General features: G+C 51.0%; 1 protein-coding gene across 35 annotated transcripts in view; it reads left to right on the top strand.

The window, feature by feature from the left end:
- NRXN2 (neurexin 2) overlaps positions 1-19,885 on the top strand; it is a 341,743-nt gene that overhangs the window by 318,738 nt on the left and 3,120 nt on the right. For all 35 annotated transcript variants that reach the window (XM_053369667.1, XM_053369668.1, XM_053369669.1 and 32 more), the window contains one exon: positions 860-938. In XM_053369667.1, coding sequence (XP_053225642.1) covers positions 860-938 — 79 coding nt within the window. The remainder of the gene's footprint in view (positions 1-859; positions 939-19,885) is intronic.

A 19,885-nucleotide genomic window follows, 5' to 3' on the forward strand; every position in this document is an offset into this window, starting at 1 on the left:
GTAAGGCAAGACCCCGCGTGGCAGTGAAGGAGTGCAGAAGCGGGAACAGATTTCTGCTGCTTTCCCACGTCTCTTGGCACCAGGCAGGAGCAGGATGCGCCTCCCAAGAGCAGGCGGGTGCTACAGCAGGAGGAGGCAAAGAGGCAGGGGCGTCTCTCCTGCCATCGTTTGTCTCCAAAAGCGCCTCATTTATATTCCCCTGTAAGAACAGGGTCCTGCTGATTGATTCTGTGCCCCAGGTTCCTGTCCAAGCCTTTGTTATGCTAATTCTGACACAAGGAGGTTGATACGGATGGTGGCGCTGGCTCCGGAATATTGATGGCGGAGGGTGGGGGGAGAGCAAGGAGGCCCCTCCTCTTCTGAAATTTATGTCTTCCCCTTCCTCAAAGGAGCTCTTCTGTGTGGCCCACCACATTGCCCTTGGAGGTAGGGAAGTTGGGGTGAGTGCAGCCAGTGGCACAACTGGGATTTTCAGTTAGACACCCTCTGCCACTCCAGGCTGGCGTGGACCCCACAAACATCCCCTTCTCTCATCCCAGAAAACCACATACAGAAGCTGCCTTCCGCTGTGTCAGTTCATCTTGCACTCACAGGCTGCGGTTTTAAACCTGCCTGCAAAACAGGAGCTCAGTCCCTGGAGTTTAGGGGCCTGCCTTAAAACCACATGGAGGCATTTCCAAACATGTAAGGATGAGAGGAATGGCAGCAGCTGCAGTTGGCAAGTTTACCCAGATACTCCTGAAGCAGGAACCAGAGGTGGCAATGAGGGGAAGGGGGTTGCTCCACTGGGAGTGGCTGCCACGGGAAGGCCTTTCCTCCACTGACCTTTCCTACGCCTCTCGTCTTCCTCTCTCTGCAGAACACAGACGACCTCTTGGTTGCTTCGGCCGAGTGCCCCAGCGACGACGAAGACCTGGAGGAGTGCGAGCCTAGTACTGGTGGGTCCTTTTCCATCCTCTCAGCCCCGGGGCACACCCACAGCCAGGAGGGGGAGGGGAGCGCACAGGTTCTCATTCACGGGCCCATCTCTGTGCAGCATGCACAGGTAGTGCCCTCATGACAGGGGGATCGATCCAGGGGTCCTTGAGCAACTGACTTGCTGAAACCAACACAACACAGTAGCAAGACATCATCCATTCTCTTCTCTTTCTTTCTTTCTTTCTCTCTCTCTCTCTCTCTCTCTCACACACACACACACACACATGCTGCCTTCTCCATTCTCTGCTCTGCACACGGGAGCCTCCTCAGAGCTGGGTGCTTCTGTGCTTCCGCGACGGCATTGCACAAGTGAGGCACTCGGCATCCTCAAAATACCAGTGTTTGTGTCTTTATACCCTGATTTCCAAGGTGATTTTCCATGGCCGCTTAAAAACGGCAGAATACAAAATTAAAAGTCAAGCAAAGCACTGAGAATACACAGCAGCATTTAAAAACACTCCCCGAAATAAGGAAAAGAAGAGAAACTATCAGTCATAAAAGGCCTTTTCAACTGACACCTAAAAATGGAGAGTGCTTGACAGACTTTCCCCAGGAGAGAATTTTGCACTTGTGGAGCCCCTCCCCCAAGTACCTGCCAGTTAAAGTAGGAGTGCTCAGTCCTCATTCAGCTTGTTGGGAGGAGGGGATTTGCCCCCTGAGTGTTTTTTTAAAAAAAATACCTTCTGTACTTGTGCAAATCTGTGGCGGGGGGGGGGCAAGAGTCCCCAAGGCATAACAGTGCCTGCTTCCTGCTTCCTCAGTGGCCTTGCTTTAGCTCCCCTTCCTGTTGGCACTCAGCACCAACTGAGTTTGCTCATAGGGTGGCTGCACCTTACACACCTTGTATTTACCTTTCTTAGAAAAAAGGGCAGTCTTATTCTCCGGTTGCAGACAGAAGGGCCAAGGAATGGAGCTTCACATATATGACCTTTACAAGAAAGCAGAATATTGTTATGGGGGGAAAGACCGGGGTTGAGAGGGAGCAGAGAGGGAGCAGCTTGCCTAAGGCCACCTACTTAGTTTCATGTCAGAGACAAGATTCAAAATGGACCACTGAACTCTACCCTTGCAACACGTTTATTTGGGACCAATGTAAAAACCCAGCCATGGTCGCCAAGACCTGCTCAGGTGCTAAAAATACGGGCTTTACACCCACCCACCATTGGCAATCAGGCTTGTCCCCTGGCATGCCTCCTTTGGACTGCTGTGCCAAAACTTCCAAAAGCAAACCATGAAAAGGACCTGCCTGCCTGCTACAGGAAGTAGGGTCTGTAGCACATCTTTTGCACACAAAAGTTTCCAGGTTGAGTCTTCAGCATCCCCAGGTAGGGCTGGGGAAAGATTCCTGCCTGAAGCCCTGGAGAGCTCATGGCATGGGAGACTGTGCCAAACCAGATGGACAGATGGGCGGGTTTGGGGTAAGGCACCTTTACTTTGCACATTGGATTTGGGTCAGAGATTGTTCTTGGTGCTCAGTTGGAAGCTTCCATGCCTTGTCTTGTCTGGACTAATCCACAATGGAAGCAGACACGCGCGACATCACTGCACCTGTGTGTGTCCCCGCCATGTGTGGACAGATAGACAAAGCCATCTTTGACACACATACCATCCAAATGATGCCCCAGCTGCTGCTGCTGCTGCTGCTGCTGCTGCTGCAAACCATAGCCAGATGTGATTGGGGTGCAGGGCAGAGCAGCAGTTAGGTGACAGGCATATCCAGCACTTTGCACGTGCCCTGTTTGGATCACCACCCACTCCCCCCCAAAAAATGTGGCCAGGAACATATTTGTATATATGTATTTATTGTAAGCATTCCAAAACTGCTTTCAGGTGTGCAGACTCCCAAAGTGGTTTTACATCACAATGTTAATATAACATCCATAGAACTTAATGCAGTTTGAACTGGCCCGTCCTTCCATAACTTGGGGCCTTCTGAAAGTTTTGTACCAAAACGTCAACCACCCCAAACCCAGCAGAGTTGGTTGGAGTTGGCTGGTGGAAAGCTGTAGCCCAAAATACCTGGAGGGCCCCAGGTTGGGGGTGGCTGAATGGGCCTTTCTTCCAGCATGCCCCCACTGGGGCTGGGGCTTCTGAGTGTCTGCCCCTTTAAGCTCCCCTTGTGGCATCTGCTTTGTCTACAGCATCAAGCCATTGGGAGAGGTGTTTTCTTGGTTGTAGAGCTTGATGGAACTGAGCAGCAGGGTCGTGGGTATGCCACGATTCTGGTGAATCAAAGAAGGATGGTTCTTGGTGCCTTCCTTAGCTTTGTGAGAATCTTTGCTGTCAGCTGCTGTTTTGCAAAGCAAGTTCCTAGCCTTGTGGCTGTGAAGATATGCTTGGAAGTGTGTGAGAGGGGGCTGTCTTATGCAGCTCCCATGACTATGAAACCAGAGCAAAATATACCAAGGAGGAAGACTTTTGTAAACCGCTTTGATATATTTTTTACCATCAAGTGGTGTATACATTTTGTGACATAACTAAATACATAAATATAACCCCAGTCATAAACAGTGGTACCTCGGGTTACATACGCTTCAGGTTACATACGCTTCAGGTTACAGACTTCGCTAACCCAGAAATAGTGCTTCAGGTTAAGAACTTTGCTTCAGGATGAGAACAGAAATCGTGCTCCGGCAGCGGGAGGCCTCATTAGCTAAAGTGGTGCTTCAGGTTAAGAACAGTTTCAGGTTAAGTACGGACCTCCAGAACGAATTAAGTACTTAACCCGAGGTACCACTGTATGCAAAATAACAGGGAGTTCTGCAGGTCAGCCAAGTTTGCATATTTTTTCTGGTTGCAGCTAAATCACACCTCTCAGTGTAAAAGGGAAAGAGATAATCTCCCCACTCCTGCAGGGTAGGATGGGAGGAACAGAGCAACCCTCAGCAGTGATAAGAACAACATCAAACGCAAACCCTAAAAGCTTCTGAAGTTTGAGCGATCTTTCTGCAATGCCCCAGAAAACAGACTCCTAGAGCTTGTTACAAAAGGGCTGTCTATTCGTGTCATATTGCCCCAAGCTCATTGCCCACAATGGGGAGGCCGGGAGAGAGAATGAGGGAGGAAAGAGGCCCCTTCGGTTCAGGGTCCCCTCTCAGAGCTGCTGCTCCCAGATGGGGTCCGGTTTGGGGTTTGGGAGGTGAACATGCTTGGTGGCAGAGGAGAAGAAGCAGGTCAAGGTCAATGGGGAGCCTTCACAAGATCAGGTGTTAACTGAAGGGGAAGAGAAAGCCACCTGGTGGCTGCTGTGGTGTGGACCCATTGACCAGCCCGAGAACCCACAGCTTTGATCAGCATGTCCCCACCCCTCCACCCCCCCCCAAAAAAAAAGGTCTGCAGAAAGGTGTTGCTGGAAGCTGACTTCCTCTGAATCCCACCATCTGTTAATCTGGACCAGTTTTTTCTGTGACTCTTGAGTCTCCAGCAAGAGACTTTCCTAGCCCCTTTTGGAGATGCCAGCAAGGCTGAACCTGGCAGCCACCTGCACTGCAGCCCTTCCCTGATGTGGCCATTAGCAGTCTGGCAGCAGACCAGGGGACAAGCCCCCATGCGATATCCTCTCCCCTTTCAGATCCAACCCTTGAGCCACCTTCCTACCACCATGTGGAAGGCATGTTGCAGTTCTTAATACAGTGATACCTTGGGTTACATACGCTTCAGGTTACATACACTTCAAGTTACAGACTCCACTAACCCAGAAATAGTGCTTCAGGTTAAGAACTTTCCTTCAGGATAAGAACAGAAATTGTGCTCAGCCGGTGCAGCAGCAGCAGGAGGCCCCATTAGCTAAAGTGTTAAGAACAGACCTCCGGAACAAATTAAGTACTTAACCCAAGGTACCACTGTATGCTTGTCCACATAGTCTTAGTGACTTGAAGATGTAGTTGTGGCCTCTGCTCTCTGAGTCCTTCAGCTGCTGTCTTGATCTCAGTGGACATCTGTGATTCACTTGGGCTGATCTTGCTCCCTGTTCCCTCAGCGTTGAGGGTCCTGCTGGCCCCAGCTGTCAGCTCAGATCACCCTGGACAAATGCCGGCCTCTCCCCATGACAGGCTCTCTCTCTCTCTCTTCAAGTGAAGTGGTTCTGACATGGGCCTCAACCTCCCCCCGCCCCCCAGCCTTGCAAAGGCCAGCACAGAAACATGAACGTCCTGCCACACATCTCCCACACCTGCGCCCAGACAGATGAGCCTGCCAGGGTTAGGCTGGGAGGGCCCCAAGTTTAAATCCCCACTCAGCAATGAAGCTCTCTGGGTGGCCTTGGATTAGTCACCCTTTCTCAGCCTGGCCTGCCTTGGTTGCAGTGAGGATAAGACACCTGGGAACAGGGCAGAGGCAGGCCAGAGGTCCAAGGCAGAGGGTGTGAGGCTTCTAGACTAGTTTGTTTCCTGGCAAAAGGGCGAACTTCTCATTCCCAAACAACAAGGCTGGGTTTGAATTAGGCAATGGTGGTATTGAGAGGGAGCAGGATAGCCTGGAGTTAAGGCAGCACAGTGGAAAGTCCAACCATGGGGGTCATGGCTTTACAAGAGAAAGTGCTTTCCCCCCCCCAAGGGATCATCTTTCTCCATGAGCCCAGGGCGTCTTCAGTTTGCCTTCTTCTTCACACAGCCCACGTGTGGTAAATATTACAGTACCATGGGTGTGAATCAGGGAGGAGCTGTGACTCAGTGGCAGAGCAGCTGCTTGGCATGCAGAACGCCCCAGCAATATCCCCAGCATCTCTAGGTAGGGCTGAGAACAGCTGTTCAATGAGACCAACTAGGAGGGACATAACCCCTTTTTCTGTCAAGCATTACTGACCCACAGGTCGGGGGAGGCTCCATAGCCACCTAGAATGTCTGGGAAAACCCAGCCAGTTGGGTAGGGTATAAATAATAAAATTATTGTTGATATTATTATAGGCTGCAGATGGTTTGGGGGCTACTGGCCAGGATGACTCTTCTACCTTCACACTCAGAAGCATTAAGTGCCTCTGAATACCAGTTGCTGGAAACTGCAGGAGAGGAAAGTTGCTGCGTTTGCGCTCAGGTCCTGCTTGTGGGCTTCCCCTAATGAGCATCTGGTGGGCCACTGTGAGATCAGGATGCTAGACTATTTGTCCCCCTTGGGCCTGATCCAGCAGGGCTGTTCTTGGCAGGGGAGGCATGCAAGGCGAGGCATCCTCTATGCCTGGTCACTGAATTTCTCCTTGTCTTCATGGAGGAGGAAGGATCCAGCAGTCCTAGGATCATAGAACTGCAGAGCTAGAAGGGATACCGGTGGTCATCTTATCCAACCCCCTGCAATGCAGGAATCTCAACTAAAGCATCTGTGACAGATGACCATCCAACCTCTGCTTAAAAACCTCCAGTGCAGGAGAGTCCGCCACCTTCCACGGGAGTCTGTTCCACTGTCAAACAGCTCTTAATGCGCTTCTGATGTTTATAGGGAAGGGGAATGAGCAGTGCAGGACACGCCACGTAGGAATATGGGGAGATGACCTACTAACTGACAGGCCCACCTGGACCCACTCACCCCTGTGCCAGGGGACTTTCCCCAGATTCCAAGGAAAAGCTCTTGGCATTTCACCAGGGGATCCGCTCTGCCATCTGGTCCCATCAGCAACACAAAGCGCGAGCCTTTTCACTCTGTAGTCATTATATATGGGAGGGGGGTTACTCTCAAATCTGAGCAGAATGGGAAATGGGTGCACCCAGCTAGCAGCATCAGCAGAGGAGCCTGGAATGAAACCCCACTTCCTCTCTTTCTGTTCTACCTGAGGTTGGAGGCAATCTCTTCCAGGTGCTTCTCAATCTCTGGGTTGGGCATACCCACCCCCAGCTCTGTGCTTGGAAATGAGCCTTCTCGTCCTCCTGGTTCCTGACCAGCACCTTCAGGCATTCCCCAAGCAGTGGGAGACACAGCTGAGAGCCAGTCCCCCAAGGAATTACTCGCAGGCAGGGACACACGCACACACACACCACTGGGCCTGTTCCAGCTTGCTTTGTGAAGTGGAGGCACTTGTGGGCTGGGGGTGCCTCAGACAGTGCCGGGCCTGGCTCACTTCAAAGGCAGGTTCCACTGCCCAGTTTCCCTCCTCAGGAGGCCAAAGTGCTCTTCCTCGCACCTCCATGCCCCAAAGATCACGGCGGCTGAGAAGGTCCTTTTCTTCAGAAGACGCCTGACACAGCCTCCCTCCCTTCCGCTTCTCTCCTTGCTATCTGTTTTGTGCCTGCAGCAATATCAGCTCTGGCTGTGATCTCCTCAGATCTTAGCATTTGGTGGCTCCTGGGATTAGTGAGAGGAGGAAAAAACGCCTCGAATCAGAAGCTGCCATTCCCACCAGCTAAGCAGGGGCTGCCCTGTCATGGATGAGACAGGAGGCAGCTTGCGGAAGGGAGGAAGGAAGGAAAAAGGTGGCGATGGCAAGGCGAGAGAAAGAGAGTGTGTCGCCTGATAGGCGCAGGGGCTTTGTGCTGAGGCCTACATTTTGTGGGCGATGGCTGGCATGTCATGGAGAAACTGGTAGGAGAGAGAGGCAGGGAGGTCAGCATCAAACCAGCCCCTTTACCTCCACTTCTTGCAGTACCACCATGGTTGAGAGCTGTGGCTGCTGGTGACACGTCACGGTGCGGACTTGCATTCCACAGGCTGTGCCAGCCACACAGCAAATGTGCTGGACCCCCTGCAGATCCAAGCGCCTCAAAAGAGCCAGTTTGTGCAGCCCAGAGAAATGAATGCAGTGTGTGCACACGACTCAGCTCCTCTTTTAGTTCTGCAGCTCTGGTCACCAATATTTCCAGTTTAGTGCTGAAATGTTTGGGGGGGGCTGCTATCTGGATCTGCCTCTTTAAACAGCCAAGACAGAAACATCTAGAAGCATTTCAACGCATCTCAAGCCTGAATATCTCTCCCTTGGTGTCTGTTGCTGGCTCGCGCCTGGGGCAGAGGACCTGCTCTGCATGCAGAAGGACACAAGTTTGATCCCCAGTGGCATGTCTGGGCTTCTGGAACACCAGGGAGCCACTGCCAGTTAGCATAGGTGATGCTGAGCTTGCTTCTGTGTAAGGCCCTTCCCGATGCTTATCTGTGTTTAAATCATCCCTTAGCACAGAAGCAGGAGGGCTGGGAGCACACTTGGCTTTTCAGAGGAATAGGAGAGCTCAGTGGTGGAGAATATAAGAAGAGCCCGCAGGATCAGACCAATGGCCTATCTAGTCCCGCATCCTGTTCTTGCAGTGGCTAACCAGATGCTGCAGTGGGAAACCCACAAGCAGGATTCAAGCACAAGAGTGCACTCTCCTCCTGAGGCTTCTAAACTTGTATTCAGGAGCATTGCTGCCTCCATCTATAGAGGCAGAGCATAGCCATTGTGGCCAGCATCTTCCTCCATGGATTTGCCTAATGGAGTACGAGCTTTGCCTCTCACAGTTCCAATCCTTGGCACCAATGGGAAAAGTTATTCTCTCCCCGAAACCCCAGAGAGTGTCTGCCAGTTAGAGTAGATTGGCCTTCTGCAGCCTGATGCCCTCTAGACCTTTTGGACTACAACTCCCATCAGCCCAGCTGGCATCACCCTGGCCAAGGAGGATGGAAGCTGGGGGCCACCAGGTTCCAGAATGGCTTGATCCTGTGCAACAGATTGCATTGTTGCTCCAACTATATTTCTTCTATGGAACCTTCCTAACTTGGCATTATGGAAAACTGCCTTTAAGCATGTGAAGAATGTCTCTTATCCACTGAATGAAACTAGAGCGACAGAAGCATCCCTGATCAGAATTGACACACATCCCAACGTCTTGCAACACTATGCAGGACCAAACTATAGAAGTGGTGTTAATTGGGCAACTAGCCATGGTCCCGACAAAAACCACACCACTGAAGGTGCTGTTTGGTGACCCCAATGGAAGAGGCAAAGAGAAGCTTCTGGAGGTCAGTTTCCATCAGGACTATGGCAGGAAGCAAAGGGTTAAACTATCATCCGTCTCTTACTGCCCCCCTTGCTGGCAACTGTTATTTACATTTTTTTTAAAAGGTGCACATCAATTGCATTGACACAATTCATGCCAACTCTCATTTCACCCAGAAGGGCTGCCCTCAAAGGGGCAATTCCACTGCCCTGGCAGGCATCTGCCTCCCCTTCCTTGACCTTACCAGGATGCCTCTCAGCTTGCAAGGATCCCAGGCATCCCATCCCCTCAGAATATATTGGAGGGAGGCATTGTTTTCCACCCCACTTCCTACCCCAAATGGAGCAGACCTTCCAAACACCCATCATGAGCTGTAAACTTTCTTTAAGTGGGGAGACCTACCAAAGGCCACCTGCAGAGGCACCCCTCACGCCACCCACCAGGCAAGGAGATGCTTTCTTTGGTTTATTTGAAGCATTTCTGTCCTCTTCAACCAGAAAAGGAAAGGCTCCCAGGATAGTCACGACTGTAAGGCAGTCCATGCCCTCAGACTAAGAAGACACAACACAAAAGGAAAAGGAATGGGGATGGGGATGGAAGAGGAGCAGGAGAGAAGAAAGCAAACTCAGGCACTAGTTCTTATTTACAGTGTTCTGGAAGAGGCAGCATCCAAGGACCCAGAAGTTGGTGATTTATTGGCTGAACTGATGGAAAGGACCTGCTGCCCATTTCTCCCTCTCTTGGAACGACTCTGGAGGGAGGGAGCTGGTGGTGCTGGCCTTCCTGCAGAGGGGAGTCCCATGGCCATCCCAGTGGGGCTTCCTCTCATTTGCTTGCCAAGCCGCCTTTGTAAACTCCACACAAACACCAAAAAAAGGAGAGGGTGGAGACACAGCAGGTGAAGAAGCCCAGATCTGTGATCCAGGCTGGGCACAGAGGCCAAAACCCCTGATAATATCTCTCATATAACATAAGAACATCAGAAGAGCCTGCTGGATCAGGCCAGTTGCCCTTCTAGTCCAGCATCCTGTTCTCACAGGGCAAATCAGAGGCAGGGCTTGAGCACAAAAGTCCTCTCTCCTGTGGCTTCCAGCAACTAGTATTCAGAAGCATCGCTGCCTCCAACTTTGGCAGCAGAGCAGAGCCATCCTGGCTAGTAGCCATCAATAGCCCTCTCTCCCGCCTCTGGGGCACAGCGTTGCCTGCCCACCCCACCAGGGGCTCATCTGGGCTGTGTGCAATGTGTGTGCGTTGGTCTGTCTCACTCTCTGTTGCGAGAGCCCCCTCTGCCTGCAGCCTGCCTGCCTGCATCACATCCACAGCTCAGCGCTGCTGCTCCACGCCGGCCTCTGCAGCAGCTCAGCCGCCTCCGCCTCTGCAGGGCCTTTTTCCTTGAGCCTGCCTGGAGAACTTTGGGCTATGCCTGCCTGCAAGAGAGGCTTATGAAACCAGAGAGAGAGAGAGAGATTATTTCCAAGCATTCAAACCTGGAATTAGTCCGTCGAAACAGCCCTGAGCAATTAAGGAGAACCGCATGCCTTGTATGCTGAAGACCACATGCTCATCTGAAGGACCTCAGGCTGGGAGGAGGCTGGCTGACACTGAAATCCATCCATGTCAGCATTGCCAAGCCAGCTGACAGTCTCTTTCCAAGGCCTCATACAGCTCTTTCTCAGCCGTACCTGGAAATCCCAGATGTGGATCCTGGAAGCCTTTAAATAGGGGCAAAAGAAGCTGCCTTATACAGCGTCAGACCGCTGTTCCATTTTGCTAGTATCACCTGCACTGATCAGCAGTGGCTCATCAGGGTTTCAGACAGGGAATTCTCTCTGCCCTACCTGGAAATGCCAGACATTAAGCTAGGCAAGCAGCTGCCCTCCCACTGAACTCTGGCCCTTCCTGTAAAACCAAAACAAGTTTCCAGTCCTCATTTCCGGTTCTGAACATAGGGTTGATTTAAATTGGGGCAGAAGGAGTTGCCTTATGCCACTGAGCAACAGAGCCTTGACCTGTTGTTGAGAGGGTCACTGGAGTGGCCCAAGCAAAAGAAAGATTTTCCTCCCCAGACAACCTGCAGAATTCATCACCGGAGGATGTTGAAATGGCCAAGCTGCTCTGTGGCTGTGAGGAACAAAAGGGACTTCTGCACCATTTCATCAATTTAGCTCCCTTTCAAGGTTTTCAAATAATTTAAGCATTCTGGTGATTAGATGGAGGACGAAAGAGAGAGGAAAGGAGAGGAGAGGAGGGAATTGTTGTGGCTTTCAGGAAGAGGGGGGGGAAATTGGGAGGGGGGGAGCACTGAAGCTGTTTATTCCCTCCTGCATTTGGCCACATTGATTTATAGAATAGCTCTGAAGACATAAGGGTTGGGCACTTGCAATGTCGTTCCCCCACAATTAAAAATGAAAGCTGAGATTTTTCTGCTCCTGAACTCTCCCGCTAGGAACTGAACTCTGCCTTCACTTCAGAGGTTATGGGTTCCAAGTCTTCTTGACCCCTCAGTTCCTTCCCTGGCCCATTTTGCAATCTTAAAAGCTCTGTTTAGGGCTGGTTCCTCTGGAGAGCAGCATTGTGGTATCTTTCCCCAAAAACACACACACACACACACACACACGACAAAAATCCCAGAGCCAGCGCTGTCCTGGTTAGCTTTAAGGAACAGACAGTGGCTCAGGGGGAGGGCAGCTGCCTGTGTCACTCAGAGCTTTTTTGCTGCCTTGTTTCACCAGTGGTGGCATGCGCCTTTTGCTCAAATGAGCATGAGCACCTGCAAGCAACACCTGCTACACTTGCTGTTGGGGTCTAACCCACAGGGCAACCCTGTCCCCACTTGTGGGCGCCTTATCTGGCTACCCCTAGCCCCAGTGTAGCACCCCTGTTGACCCAACTTGCTCACCAGCTCTAGAGTTCATGTGGGCAGCCCATGGGTCACATGCAATGGGAGGCAGCCCCTTCCCATATGCGACTACTTGATAACCTTCCACAGCCAAAGACCCACTCAAAATTAATCGCTTTACTTCTGTCGTGGCTGCTCCCTTTGGTTCTCTGGTAGTCTTGAGCTCAGCGCTGATCTAGCCATGCTTGCCTCGGCCAGTTTTGTCCAGATTTCTCCCTGCTTCTGACCATTGATGTGCCAGACAGAGGATGTGCCCAGCACAGACTGGCCCACCTAAAAGGGAAGCCTGGGGAACAGGCTTTGTAGCACAAAAGGGAGGTAGCCAGAGTCACTCGCTCCAAGGGCATCTCGTGATGCAGAATACAGGCCTGCCCTTGCTTAAGGGATACTGGGCACTAGGGCTCTCCCGTCTTCCCAGTGGGAACTCCTCCACCCAAGATGGCACTGGAGCCTTGAGGAGAGGACAGTTGGCTTCAGAGTAGCCTCAGCAACAGGAATATGGCATGAATGCTTCTGAGAATAAAACACACTCCTAAGCTTGCCAGTTCTGTGGGTGGTTTCCCCCACACACACCAGACCCAAAATTTTCTGAAGATGAATGGACAGATGTTCCTGCCTACCCAGGAATCAGTTCACCACCCATTATAATTAGGTCACATATCTTAAAGTCAGTTGATTAACCAGCAAAAGCTTAATTCAAAATAACTCAGCGGGGCCATTGATTAGCAGGGCCTTCCCCCCCTCCCCTCCTAAACTGACAGTTTCATTGGAAGCAGTCCATTTGGCAAACAGCTCAGCTCTCTATACCAGACATTAACTTCCTCAGATAAGTCACATTTGCACAGTTTAGGGAAACATAAAAACTAGCAAGGCCACTCACTGCCTCCTGTAGAGGGCAGGGTTATGGTTAGGGTTCAGGTTTTTATGACTCCTGGGAAAGAGACTTCCTAGGGATACCAGTGAAACCATTGAAACCAGAGTCTTTTTCAGCAGTGCCTGGAGAAGTCAGAGACTGAGCCTGGGATCTTCCCTTGCAAAGTTGAACCTCTTCCACAGACCTACAGGCCCTCCGAGTAGCCCTGGGAGAGCAGCAGGCCCCAGTTCAGCCCAGCCCTGCATCCTCATGACCCCCCCACCTGCCTTCATGTTCTCCCTCTGGGCTTAGGCCCCCATGAAGGGCAGCCCTCAAGGAGCTTGCACTCCTGGGTGCAGAATGGCCTCCCTGGTGCTTGCTTATCTCCTGGGGTGGCTGCCTGTCCACCCCCAGACCATCTGTGGGTGGTGAACTTCATGCCAGTATCCTGCACATGATAGCCTCTAAGCCATCTTGTCAGCTGGGGCTGGTGGAGGGACAGATTTGGGCCCATGGAGGCAGACATGAGATTGGAGTCCTGGACAGTTTTAATTTAATTTCCTGAGGCCATTTTGTCCATTTCATGTATCACTGCAATGAGATATGAAGACCATTTTCAAGGCGGGTTTGCTTTCATTTTGAGCAACAAGCAGCGGCAGCCACCTTCCTTTACTGAACTATAAATTATCTTACACTTTGTTCAGCACCCTTAGCAGGTATATTGAGATTTTAGCAAGACACAAAGAAATGCTGTCTGGTTAAAGGGTAGGTAATTAATCAGTCAGTCAGTCAGGAAAAAAGACTCAAGTGAAAAAGGTTGTCTCACTTGTCCCGCACCTGCTCTCCTTACCTGGGCAGGGTGACCTCCACTCACCTCTGGGGAGTCACTTGGCCATGACCCTTAACCTCAAGCCTCTAAGCCCCAAAAGCCATGTTGAAGTCCAGAGTGCCTCTGCACACATACAGAGTGCCTTTGCTCAGCTTACAGGAGTAGCGTGGGTGGGGAACGGTGGAACTCCCAGGCATGTCTGAGCCACAGAAGGGGCCAGGCCAACCCATCTCTGGCACAAGCATGGCTTCTGCCAACACGAAGGCACCCATCCTGCTGCATTTTCCTCTCCCCTGAGCCAAAGGAGCATAATCATTTTTAGGCTGCTCCCCCCCTCCACCCACCCACCCACAGCCTCCTCTCCCCCCCCCATCCCTCCCTGGGGAATTGCTGAGCAGCCGCTGCAGCCTCCTGTCTCCCCACCCCCCAAAAACGGCTCCTCTTTGATGGGAGCCTTGTTGATCCCTCCTCCCCTCCCTTCTGGATGATCAAAAGCAGAGACAGGCTCCTTTGTGAGCGGGTGCCAACTGTTTCTAAAGGCTTGGGGAGAGGGGGGTCCCACCCAAGGAGTCGGCAAAGCAAGATAGAATCCACTCATTAAAAAGCATATTTGGATGGGGTTTTAATTAATGGAGGAGGAGGATGCAGTGGTAGAACGGAGGGGAAAGGGAGGACAGAGACCACTCCCACTTCCTCCTCTTCTGCGGGATTGGGGAGGCTGGTGCTATTCCACATGTCCCACTTTTCCACAGAGAGGCACATTTCTTTTTCCCAGCTAGGCCATCCCCTCGTGCCAATGCCACTCAGGGCCTGGGTGAAGCCCTGCAGCCTTCTGAAGTGACAAGGCCACTGCTTTAGGACTGCCTAGTTGAGTACTCTATGTGTGAAATCCAGCAGCCCCCCCCCCCATACACACACACCACAGCTTTTTAGCACTTTTGGTGGCCAAGTCCAAATACTGCCACAGTTGACTATGGGGGTACCATCTCAGAGAGAAGACCACATGCCGCACTCAGGTCCTGCTTGCAGATTTCCTGCAAGCAACTGGGTGGCCATTGTGAGAACAGGATACTGGACTAGACAGGCCCCTTTGGCATGATCCTGATCATGCTGCTACTGCAGGGCTCTTCTTCTGTTCTTATGCTAAGCAGGCAGCCCTCTCAGAGCTCCAAGTGCCAGGGCAGAAAAGCCTTCCTGAAATGCGCAGTTGGGCCCATGAGTCCTTTTGTCCCTGGTGACCCATTTTAATCATTTGGTAGCAAAAAGAGGGATTCTCTCTGCTGCTCTGTAAATGCTTGTTGGTTTGTTGAGATTTATGCCCCATCTTTCTTTAAAATATCTAATGCAGCTTTCAAGCAAGATAAAATATTATTCATAAGCAGCAGCTACCGCAGCCAAATGATACCAGCAATATCAGAGAGAACCACTTGGCAACTTGGCTATCTAAAAGTCAACAAAAACCTACAAACAGATGAAGTTTTAAGGCTCCACAAAAACTTGCCAAGGTCCTCGCTGCCTTTCTAAACCTAAACCACAATGGGAGCAGGCAGAAGTCCCTTGGGAGAATGCTCCTCAGCCAACAAGGCTCTGTCTCTGTATCCTGTTCCATAAAACTCCTTGGATGGCTTGTAACATTTCAAAACACAATAAAACGAGATGACTTGGGGAAGGGCTACAGCTCAGGGGAAGAGCCCCTGCTTGGCATGCAGAAGTCCCAGCTTCAATCCTAGCAGCTTCTTCAGGTAGGACTTGTGCAGGCTCCTGCCCGAAGCCCTAGAGAACTGCTTCCTGGGAGGAAGTAATCACAGGCAGCTTCCTCTCTTCCGCATATATTTTGAAACAGCAAGGTCAAAAGGGGCATTGATACCAGTGCCAGGTGGGCCTCCCTGGGTCAGGAGCACCTCCATCAGCAGGATGCCACCACTATCGCTGCCGCCTCTGCCACCCACGCCTCCAACACTTTTAAAAATCATAGCTGTTGGATGCTGAGAGGGAACCCAAAGGTCGTCTTCCTGTCCCAATCAGTTCTGACCACCTCAGGGCTTAACTCCTACATTCCTGTTTGAATCAGCCCTTTATTCAAAACCACAGACTGAATTTCTACTTTGTTTTGGGTGGAATGATCACAGCTTAGGGGCTGAGTGTCTACTTTAAATGCAAACAGCCCCAGGTTCAATCCCTGGCTTCTACCAGGTGGGAAAGGGTCATGTCTGAAGCCCTGGTGAGGTCCTGACAGTCAGGGTGGGCAAGACTGAGCTTAGCTCAGTTGCCCACTAGATAAGATCAGAAGCTTCTGTCTGCAGCTGGATCAGACCAAAAGCCCCTCACAAAATGGGAAGTCCCCATTTTGTGAGGGGCACAGCACCCTTCCCCCTTTGTATTGCTACGTCTTGAAAATTGCCCATTTACTCCTCTCCCTGAGCTTGGGCTGCTGAGCTTTCCAGAAAATCACTGCAGAGCCCGCAAAGTGTTCTAGGTTAGAATAAAGGCCTCTTGAAACCAACCATCTTGTCTCTGTGCCCAACCATGGAGGTCTGGAAGCTTGCAAGAGCTCATCTGTGCAGCAGCCCATTTTTGGAAGCTCAAGAGCAGGGCATGAAGTCAAACAACTTCTTCTCTGCCCCTTGCAGGTATCCTTCCACCCAAGCATCCCCAAAAAGCAACAGTGCATGGCCTGACTCTCCCAACTATGCCCAAGGAGGAGGCATCTCTGCAAGAGGCCTTTGCGGCTGTCGCATAGCATGTGGAAAGGCTTCAACCCTCTTCCCTGTGCTCTGGGATTGTCGGTCAGCTCTGTAGTTAACAACTCACTTGGTTGCCAGAGGTGACTAGAAATTCCACGCAGGCGAGTGCATAGAATAATCTAGTCATCTCTATTTCTGTAATGGGGCTTTCTCTCCTCTTATGGCCAGCATGGAAATCTGGCCTACTAGGGGGAATGCAGGCTAGTAACTTTTGTGGGCTTATTTTAAAAGGGCAGGTTAGACCACCACCTCCCATCCTCCTTCACCATGGTGGCTATTGTTATTTTTAATGTGCACATTAATAGTAGACGCACAATTAACATAATGTCTACTTTGTACCCAACACTCCTGTGTCAGTGGAATTAGAGATGTTTCTTTAGCCTTCTGGAAGGCCAGTAACCAGAAAAAGGTGGTATGAGCTCAGAAATAGGTGTATGTACAGCCTGGCATCCCTTCATCTCTGCATATTTATCCCTTCTTCCAGTAACAAACTTAGGTGGGTGAGTGCCAATAGGATTGGAGCCAAACTGGGGCCACCCAGAAAAAAGAGAGGCGTATCAGCGTTCTCGGGGGAGGCCTGAGATTTGCCAAAGTGCAAATAAAATAAATAAAAACTGGGAAAGACCCAATGAGCAACTGAGAAAGGACTGAGCTTAGATTAGTAGCCACAGAATTTATGGCACTTGGTTGGAAATTTAAAAATGGGGAGAAGGGAATGGAATGGGCAGGCAGGCACACTAAACAGGACCGCTCCTACTCAGAGACGAGGCTACACTACAGTGTCTATGCCCACCCTTCAAATAAAAGATTTTACAGGACAGCTTACCCCAGTTGGGTACAAAATGCACAGTTCATAATGAGACATTAAAAGCGCATAAAACCAATTTTATTTCAAGATTAGAAGTGCTATTAAAAGAAGAAGCAACTGAAAAGGCCTCTGAAAGGGCTAAAAAGACAGCTGTGTTGGCCCCAGGCCAGCCTTCTCAGGCAGAAGGTCCTGTGTGAGGGGTGGCATCAGCAAGGAAGCCATGTGCCATACTGGGCACAGCCCACCTCACCACTCTCAACCCAGAACAGATCCTCCATAAGATGCCCTCTGCGGACCATCATAGCCAGCCATCGGCCTTCATTTTCTCTGTTGAAGGTGTCAGCTTGGATAGCTCAGTTGGTAGAGCGTGTTGCTGATAACACCAAGGTTGCAGGTTTGATCCCTGTATGGGACAGCTGCATATTCCTGCATTGCAGGGGGTTGGACTAGATGATCCTCAGGGTCCTCCCTTCCAACTCTACACTTGTATAATTTTATTATTCATCTCCATCTAGAATCACACCAAGAAATTGTGCTATACTGTTGACAGGGAGCAGCTCAGGTGCCTCTGGCTCACACTGGAGCAGGGCAAAGGGAAGGAGCTGTGGGGCCAGAGATGCCTTTCATCTGGCCCCTCCCTCCCAATGGGGCTCCCGTGTATTTTCCTTTGCTTTATTTTGCATACCTGCCATTCGTTTGTTCATTCCAGTTCTACTCCCTCTGTCAGCCTGGATTGTTAGGGGTGCAGAATGGTGGGGGTGCTTGCATTGGCAGCACAGATCCTACAATAGGCGGCACGATGGGATGAGTCCTCCATGCTTTGAACCAGGTGCCCTTTAGGGTCTCGGGCGCCTCCTGCCTGGAGAAACCTCCAGTGAGTGAGCACAGAGAACTGCGTGGAGCCCCTTTTTCTCTCTCTTTCTCCCCAGCCCATGTTGCCCTCATCAGCCTGTAGTGCAACAGCATCCTTTTGGTAGGCTGGGAACATCCCTCCATCCTCAGCCAGAGCAGCTCTGCTGTCTCCTGGTGGAATTAGCATTTAGATAGCCAGGTTTATCTCCCAGGAGCACATCCCTGCCCTTCCCGACATGCTTCTCCATCGCCAGCAGCTATTAACGCAGCCACCCAGCTTAGCCTGCCTTTCTTCCTCGCTCAGCCTCTGCCCCCTCTCACTCTCTGGGGTCCTTGGCAACCCTCCCCTTCCTACAGATTGCCACTGCCCCCCACCTGCCTGGCATCCCCAGCTCACCTCCTCCGTTTCCCATTTCTCCTACGCAGGGGGGCACCACCATAGGCCAGGAGGAGGAAGAGGATAGAATTAATAGCTCACTTGCTTGCCATAAGAGCTCCCAAGTTTCCCTGCTCTCCCCTTCCAAGCCCAAGCAGGTCCCTCCTTACCAAAGCAGGGCGGGGTATTTCATTTTTGTATTGAAAAGCTGCCTTAAGTTAGTGCAATCTCATGCACATTTACTCACGTGTAAGCCCCACTGAGTTTGGTGGGGCTCAATCTCAGCTAAGTATGCAAAGGATGGCCGCGTAATTGGAATTCCATATGAGTAATTTGAGGTTGGGAGGGGCGGAGAGAAAAATATTGCATTGAAAAATCATGATAGCACACCCACACGGGGGGAAAAGGGGTTTCCTGAAACCAATCTGCTGTTCAACACTTTCATGTTGACCTCTGGCCTGCCATACCTTGGTCTTCTTCCAGCAACCATGTGAAGGAACTCCTTAATAGACCCATTTTGCAGATGAGGAATTAAAAGTTAGTCGTGACCAAACCTGGGATTCAGAGTCACAAGCTCCTTCTCCCAAAAACACATAAAATCCGCTGGGATATTCTCACAACCGTCTCACAGCATATTCTCACAACCGTTTCCGCACTTTGTACCTACCCAAAATGCAAACATTTCGGATCATCCTGCTTTGTTTGCAATGGATGCACATCTTGAACTGTCCTGCTGAAATCCTGCAACTAGTCATACCACAAAATGCTCTGGGTTTTGCTGCTGCTGTTCAGCTTTAGCACCAGGGTTCCCCCTCCAGACCGCAATAAAGCCAAAGCACTGGGGAAACATCACAGAACAACTAATAAAGCAGAACAGTATGTGGATGGTCCTGTATGAATCCACTGCTAATGTACTATTATTGTGTTGATGTTGCAGAACACACACACAAACACAGCCCATCCTGGAGGGGCCCTGGAAACAAAGCAGTGAGCCTGCTCCAAAACCTTCTCAGACATGAGCAGTATTGAAAGCAGAATTGCATATAACCACCCCAATGCAAGCATAAGGCAGTGTTCCTGTGTGCAGATGGAAAGGGGTGGGGGGACCAAATCTCTACCTGCTATACACTTGGTCATGTCTGCCTGAGTTTCTCCTCTCTCTCTCTCTCTCTCTCTCTCTCTCTCTCTCTCTCTCACACACACACACACACACACACACACACACACACAGTTGACACTACATGTATCTCCCACAATTCCGTTCAGGGGTGTGGGGGTGTTTTTTGTGTTTTTTACCTGCATCTTTGAAGAAGCTCCTTCTGCACACCCTCCATCCATGCTGCCAACCTTTCCCTGCCTAGGGCACTCGGTACTTGTGCAGGGACCATGCTCCCCGACCCTGGACTCTTCTCTTTCCCCCAGCTCACCTGAGAAATCGTCTCCCCATGCATCAGGGTCCTGGGTGTTCAGATAGGGTGGAACTTGACACTTCTTTTTGTCACCCTTTCTCCCTGCTCCCCAGCTGACATATTTTCCACATGATCAGAGGTGCTTTTGTCTCCCAAGCATTCCAGACAGGTGGTGCCCGCATTCAAGTCAGGCCTGGGAGAGGGGGGTTGGGGATCAGTTCTGAGAGGGGAGCAGGGTAAAAACA

Source organism: Podarcis raffonei, chromosome 16, assembly GCF_027172205.1.
Source record: "Podarcis raffonei isolate rPodRaf1 chromosome 16, rPodRaf1.pri, whole genome shotgun sequence".
Classification (NCBI taxonomy): Eukaryota; Metazoa; Chordata; class Lepidosauria; order Squamata; family Lacertidae; genus Podarcis; species Podarcis raffonei.